This window comes from Anolis sagrei, chromosome 4 (assembly GCF_037176765.1).
Source record: "Anolis sagrei isolate rAnoSag1 chromosome 4, rAnoSag1.mat, whole genome shotgun sequence".
Classification (NCBI taxonomy): Eukaryota; Metazoa; Chordata; class Lepidosauria; order Squamata; family Dactyloidae; genus Anolis; species Anolis sagrei.
This window is the reverse complement of record NC_090024.1, coordinates 89,230,573-89,237,852: the sequence shown is the minus strand read 5'-3', so window position 1 is coordinate 89,237,852 and position 7,280 is coordinate 89,230,573. Positions and strand designations below refer to the sequence as shown.

Genomic DNA, 7,280 nt, shown 5'->3' with positions numbered 1-7,280 from the left:
CTTCTTGGAAACTCTTGGCTTTAGGGTATATTGATATAGTGGAAAGACTGAAAATGATTATTTTTTGGAGTGCACTGCATTATCAACACACAAAGTGCTTTGAAGCCAGAAAGGATGCAACTTTCAGTGTTGCAATCTCAACACTCTGCAGTATATGAGGTGTAGCTAATTATACTACATAAATGCAGTAAATGTAATACTCTATGATAATTATGTTAGAAGATTGCAAAGGTCCAGTTTACATATTTTCATTATGTAAATTATATTTAATCAAACTGTTGCAGATTTAGAAATGCAAGCATCTTTAATGGCTGTGGGGGTGTCTGAACATCAGTATAAATACCAGCACTTCACAGCAGAAGAACATCTCACTCAGCTGACAGTCTCTGATCATCTCTGCTGAGGTCTAGGTAAAGAACCTTCCTTTCAGCTCTTTAGGTATCCTTGTGTTGAGTGATTCACAGATACTTCAAAATTATGGTTTGGAGGGATGGCTAGATTATTGTAGTGTGTACCTAACAGTATGTTTCACCTCAATATTAAATGGTATCCCATAAGTATGTAGAAAGTGTAGCTTGGGGAGATGGTTAGATTATAGCTCTGTGTTCCATTCCAACAATATGCTTCATCTCAATGAGTTGGGCTGTTTAAATATGATTGAAAGAACATTCTGACAGATTGCACAATACTGAAGAGTTTTTGCTTTTCCCTTAGGCCTTTTGAACTTCATCATGACTACTCTTCCTGAAGCCAATGCCAAATTTGCTGTTGACGTTTACCATTCATTGAGGAAGGAGCACCCATGTGAGAACCTCCTGTTTGCCCCTGTGAATGCTACCTCATCTCTTGGTCTGCTTGCCCTTGCATCTGGATGTGAACAGGCAGCTGAGATTGAGAAGGTAGGCATCAATAAATAGAAGGCTAGTTTAACTGGCAAACATCTTGGACCAGTGACCTTATCACATAAGCCAGTTTTGCCTGGCTTCACTGTTGAACAGAGGAGCAGCAGGGTGAATCTGTCACCCTGCACACTGCTCCCTCTCAGCATTGCTTCTCTCATCACACTCGGGTGAGGGTCCATACAGCCCCCATTGGAGCCAACCCATTACAGGCAGGCTCCCATATTGGAAAGGAAGTGACATACGATGCTTCCACTCCAGTTGTGGGCGGGGCCTTCACCAGAAGTCCAGTGACATTGTGGGATGGGTAGACTGCCCATCTGTTGCTGGACTAGTGGGAAAGTGTTCTAGGACACTTCCCAAGCCTCACCTGATGAGGTCCTTCAAATTAAATTGCAAAGGAAGGCAGAACTGAGATATACAGTGTAAATACTGGCAAACAATGTTGTGCAGTGTTTATAGTGGACTCTGAAGAAGATACTTCAGTTGTAGAAGAATCCGCCTGTTTAGCAAACCTTACAGATGCCAAATTGTGATAACTAAATATTTGATTTTATACCTATTTTATATACCTATTTTATACCTATTTTATTCAAGTTCATATAAACATTTCTTGGGCCAAAAGGGGTCATGAGTAGAACAGTTTAAAAAGTTATGTCTTACATTATATGGATTATACTCATAAGTCTTAACCTTTATAGATATACTGTGCAGTGTGTATTTCTTGAACTTTCCTTTACAAGACTTTGCTGGAGAGTGTTATGTTGTACACAGATTTATAAAAACGGTTACCCTAATCTCCCTTCTTTTACAACATTTGTGCATTTCTATTGAAAAGCATATCTGATATTTTGATCACTGTATATAGTGGGCTCTTAATGTTTAATTGTTTGAAGAGTTCTTTTAGCTTTTAATTTACTATTTAATTTCCTTCAAATCTCACCTTATGTCACTATGCTTTAAAATGTTTAGGCATGGAATAAAATCTGCACCATATATGGCTTTCTTCAGTGTGTGCAGATTATATTTCTTAGTCAATATATACATAAATATATAGAAAATGAACCTTTCCCCAAATTCCTCGGCACAATGGTTCATTGCCGGTGGATACTTACCAATACCATGCCAAAGAGTTCATCATCAATGTGGATTATCAAATTGGCATGACTCTGATAAGGTATCATATACATGCTTCATCATTCACAAGACTGTCATACAGCATGACATCTATTTTGTGGTTAACTAGATGCACCACTGTAGTATAAGGGAGCTAAGGAGTAAAAAAAAAAAAAAAAGAAGCATAGAAATCAATATAACCAATGTTGTTTTTTATATGATTGGAAACTCTGAAGCAACGTTACAATTTTTCCCCCCAAGATCCTGCACTGGGATGAACTGGAAGAATGTGATGGATCCAAACACAAAAGATATATTTCAGCAGCCAGAAGCTTTGGAAGATCAGCAATCACACTCAAGGTAGCTACTTGAAAGCCTAAATATTATAGTTTTGTATATCTCTCCTCTACCATATTTACCCAAGCCTAACTTGAAAAGCATCAAATAACTCAGCACGGAATTCCATAGCAGTTGCAGAGAATTATATCTGAAAGATATCATTTTTCACAGGCACATTCCCAACAAACATGTGTGTGTGTGATTGAATTCAGTTGCATTAACATTATATGGTTATGAGTGAATTATTTGCATTCTTCAGTTGTGTTATGCAGAATACATATCAGATATGTTTATTAAAGGTTTTGAATAGTTAATCTGACTTTATGCAAAGGGGATTTGCCTTTCTTTAAACGTCTTTAACTTGACATGACTATTAATTTCTGTTCCTTTCATTTCAGTCACAACAGACACAACAAAGAAGTGAATCCTGCCCCAAGGCAAGACCTCGTGCTGAGCCAGAATGCCAAAGACCAAGAGCCCGTCCTGAACCAGAATGCCAAAGACCAAGAGCCCGTCCTGAACCAGAATGCCAAAGACCAAGAGCCCGTCCTGAGCCAGAATGCGAAAGACCAAGAGCCCGTCCTGAGCCTGAGTGCTCTCCTTGTCCTGAAAGAGTAAGCACAATTGAGTCAATATTTACATTTCATTTTCTGTTTTCAATAAGATATCAAGAAATCGTAACAGAGCAGCTATTTAAGAGCTAGTTCTACAATTGACTCAGAGGTAACCCTTCCTTTTTCATTATTAGAATGTTCCAGATTATGAGTGTGAGACACCCGAAGGAGTCCATACTGCATTCAGCAAAATCCTTGCAACCCTGAATGCACCCAGCACCAACTATACTCTGAATTTTGCCAACAAGCTCTATGGAGACCATGTCATTGACTTCATTGAGGTAACTCTCTGATTTTAAATTCCCCGATGGGTCCACTGCAGCATGGGGACCAAAATCTCTCATCAACAGGTCTTGAGTGAACTCTAACATCAATGGGTTCTCTCTACTTCTATCAACAAAACTTTGTCTCATTCCTTCAGATAATTTAAGGATGCTTTTCTATAAAGTGGTCCCTCAGCAAAAGTTTTATAGACTTTCTGACAATTAGTAGAATTTTGAGTTAGTTAGAAACTAGTAATCCCTTTTCTATGCCTGGTCTTGCTTCCTGGAGCACCTTGTCCACAGATGTCAATCAAGCTGTATTCCTTTCTTGACTTTTAGAAGGTTGATAAGAACTTTTCTAGTTTGCAAGTCATTGAGATCAGTTTACAATATTCCTAATAATTTTGTAATCAAATGTTATATATATATATATATATATATATATATATATATATATATATATATATAATCTCTCTCCCACCCCACTCCTTCTGTCCAGAAATTTATTTACTGTGCTCTGAAACTGTATTGGTCAGAAGTGGCTGAAGCTGATCTGAAGAATGCTCCCGAGGAAGTGAGGAGAATCATAAACCTTTGGGTTGAGGTCAAGACACAAGGTAAGAATACATCATCCATTCATTCATCTTTATATAACTTTTTGGTCCCAAGATGGTTGTTCAAAAAAGCACTAATTAATTGAACAGTCAGACTGACTGAAAAATCCTAGCTTTTTGTTCCTGTTCTTTTCAATGAGTTGACTAGAGATATTGGGAGTGGTAGTGTCAAACATCTTAAGGGTAACCATGCTGATTTATGTTTTCCCCAAATCCCAGAAAAAAGTAATTTTGATATATTTGAAGCATTGACTCAGAGTCAAATGTAATGGATAAAAATGCAGTAAACTAAATAAAGTATTGTATTCATTTTGTTGCAAGGTAAAATCAAGTCTCTCCTCCCCAAGGGCAGCTTTGACTGTCTTGCTCAGCTCCTGAAAGTGAACGCTCTCTACTTCAAGGGAGAATGGCATGTGAAGTTTGACAAAACACTCACAGTAGATGCCCCATTCTACCCACACTGTGCAGATGCGGTGAGTTATGTATTATTTATGTACTTAGCTTCTGTCTCTCAGTTTTGCAGAGTGGAAAAGAATAACCTTGCAAGTTCGTTGTGGGAATTGATACAGAGAGTTTGTTCCACTCTTTGGCTTAGATAATCAGAACTGCCATTCAAATAAAGTTAAAAGTGCTAAAGTCTCATATTGTAGTGATGCAATTTACACTGAATCACAGATAGCCAGCCCCATTGCTTCCAATAGGGTGGTGGATATCACTACTTTTGGCAAGGCATAAGTGATCATTTGGATAAAATCTCTCTCCTCTGCCCCATATTGTCTAGCAGCTCCTACCTGATTTAATTATTAAGCATTGGTAGTGGATGGAAATGATAGTTTCTTGCACAGGAGGGATAGTTTCCTGCACAGGAGCTGCTGTGAGTCTCCTTTGTGAGAGATAAAGAGGGGTATAAAACAAACAAACAAACAAATATCTGTTGCTGTGTACCTGCATGTCATTTCTTACTTATAGCGACCCTATAAAGTAAATCTAGCAGGAGATTTTCTGGGCCTGAGAGTATGTGACTTACCTAGTTGGTGTCCATAGTTGAGTGGAAAATTGAATTGTCATCTCTAGAATCATAGCTAAAAATATTACACCACACTGTGTCTCAGTTTTCATAGTTACTAATTCAAAGTAAGCAATTGCTTATCATTTCTGGATATTATTTGTTGGTTATATTTTGTATATTTTATGCCTTTCTTGCAGAGTTAAACATATTATTCTTCATGAGAGAGGGGGACTTAAAATGCTTGACAGATGTTGACCTTTATTTTCAATTCTGATGTACAGAAAATATAATTACTTGGATCTAGTTCCAAGCAGAGTAGATTTATACAGTGATGATTATAAATAAACATTTCTGCAAATACTCAACAGTGGGTTCTCCATCGATCTAAAGTAGTTTGGGCAAACAATTGGATCTTGGTTTTGGTTCAATAATCTTAACATTGTAGCCTATGACTTGAGGTTCATATTCCCCCAAATAATATAGTTTACACAATGAAATCAAAAGGATGGCTCCCTTTTACATTTTACATTAACCCATTCTCTCTGTATCTCTTTTCAGAAAACTTGCTATTCTGTGCAGCTGATGAACAGGAAGGGTATTTTCAACACAGCTACCTTTAATATTTGCGACACTCAAGTGCAAGTGCTTGAGATCCCCTATAAAGACCATGAATGGAGCTTGTTCGTTTTGCTTCCACTTGACTGCACCCAAGAAGCCCTTGAACAGGTAATGCATCTTCTCCCACATTTCACTGCATCCATTTGCCCAAAATCTTTATGGATCTAGCCCATCTCTAGTCATCAAACAATCAGACAATGTTGGTGCAAGGGTATTTTCTTAGCAAAGCCCCATTAGGTTGAAAGGTTCTCACAACAATTGTGTATTTGTTTTTCTAGCTGGAAGATGCCCTGACCCACGAGCATCTGCTTGACTGGTCCTGCCACCTGAAGCCTGAGGAGGTAGATGTTTTCATTCCCAAGTTCAGCTTGGAGAAGAGTCTTTACCTCCATGAATACCTGGCTCTGCATGATCTAGCTGATCCCGAGAAAGCTGATTTCTCTCGAGCTACATGCACAGAAGGAGTTGCTCTTACTCTACTGGTCCATGATACATTCCTTGAGATTGATGAGGAGGGTGGTGAAGAGGCAGCTGCTTCCCCACGTTGCCCCCGGGATAGGCGTCAAAATCGGGAAGTCCTGGAGTTTGTGGCCAACCATCCCTTCCTGTACTTTGTCCATCATAATTGTACCCAAAGCATCCTTGCCCTTGGCAGATTTGCAAAACCAGAATAAAGGAACTCCTGTGATCCATGCAGGGAAACTAATGGAACACCAATATGTTTTTGACAATGGCAGTCCTCTGGATCTTCTTGCTCTTTCCTTCATTCTCTATAATGCAATTCATTCAAGAGATTGGAGGAAAGAGACTTTTTACCTGGTGGTGGGCCTAATTCTCACATTGGGACAGGGCTTTGTGCCTTGTTTAACTGGCATTTCTTTCTCTGGCCATTTATATCAGTTGCGCTTTTTATAGAATAGCCTTCCTCCTGACCTCAAGAAATGGCCTCAGCTTTTTAGCATGGCAGCTATTTTTGAAAGTTTGCAGTTTGGAAAGTGGAGAGAACTTTTGTCTCTTAAAAACCTTTAAAGAAACACAATATCCAAAGCTGTACTTTCTCCTTGGACTGTAACCTAGTTCTGGGAGGTGTGCTTTAGGACAGATTTTTGTCTTAGGATTGGTTTTTTAGTGAAACAGGAAATGTGTTATGAGATCACATTTCCTATTTCACTAAAATATTCACTCTGAAATCTTCTAACCTGAATTGTACTGAATTCCGATTCCAATTTGTGGTGCAAAAAGGCTTAGTCTTACTTTGTGGTGGGATGCCCTACCTCTTGGACTGCCAACCTTCCCTATCATTGTCTAAAGTCAGCATTAGATGGTTATTAAACTACTTGGAGTAAGCCTGATTGAACTGAGTGGTATTTTCTTTTGTGTAGGTGGATATGGATTTGTGCTTTTTAACTGTAGACTTTAACTTGAATTTTAACAGGGAAAACATCATGAGTGAAAATCTTTCTGTGTGACAGCAAATTGTTGTTTTTCTTTGAAATATGTGAACCTCAATCTTTCTCTCTCTCTCTCCCACCCCCACAACTCAAACTTTATTTTGCCAATATCTTAATAAAGAAAGCATTTAATAAAACTCTGGGTATGGCATTGCTTTGACAAAGTGTGAATTCTAATAACAGGCCTGTTCATCTAATGTAAAAAAAAAAAGCCCAATCAAAAGGCTTGCACAAGGTATATTCAGGTACTACAGTACATTTGGGGATATAATTTTCCCTAGTTCTAATGCACTACATCTAAAACTTTTTTTTTTTTAGAAATAGGCATCCAAGAAATTGAGTAAATAATAATAATTA

The 7,280-nt window shown here is 38.2% G+C and overlaps 1 protein-coding gene across 1 annotated transcript; it reads left to right on the top strand.

The window, feature by feature from the left end:
• Positions 1–321: 321 nt before the first annotated feature.
• Positions 322–6,995, top strand: LOC132774535 (serpin B3-like). The gene is made up of 9 exons (XM_060774725.2): positions 322–410; positions 715–899; positions 2,277–2,375; positions 2,753–2,968; positions 3,103–3,249; positions 3,731–3,848; positions 4,167–4,318; positions 5,413–5,580; positions 5,751–6,995. Exons 2-9 carry the CDS (start codon positions 732–734, stop codon positions 6,144–6,146), a joined length of 1,464 nt encoding a protein of 487 aa, XP_060630708.2. The 5' UTR covers positions 322–410; positions 715–731; the 3' UTR covers positions 6,147–6,995.
• The last annotated feature ends 285 nt before the right edge of the window (positions 6,996–7,280 follow it).

What these genes read in the sequence shown, in the direction of transcription:
- LOC132774535 (XM_060774725.2), top strand. Translation starts at nt 732, where the DNA reads ATGACTACTCTTCCTGAAGCCAATGCCAAATTTGCTGTTGACGTTTAC. An exon ending in AGGCAGCTGAGATTGAGAAG is followed by an intron (nt 900 to 2,276) that starts GTAGGCATCAAT and finishes TTTCCCCCCAAG; the next exon opens with ATCCTGCACTGGGATGAACT. An exon ending in GATCAGCAATCACACTCAAG is followed by an intron (nt 2,376 to 2,752) that starts GTAGCTACTTGA and finishes CTTTCATTTCAG; the next exon opens with TCACAACAGACACAACAAAG.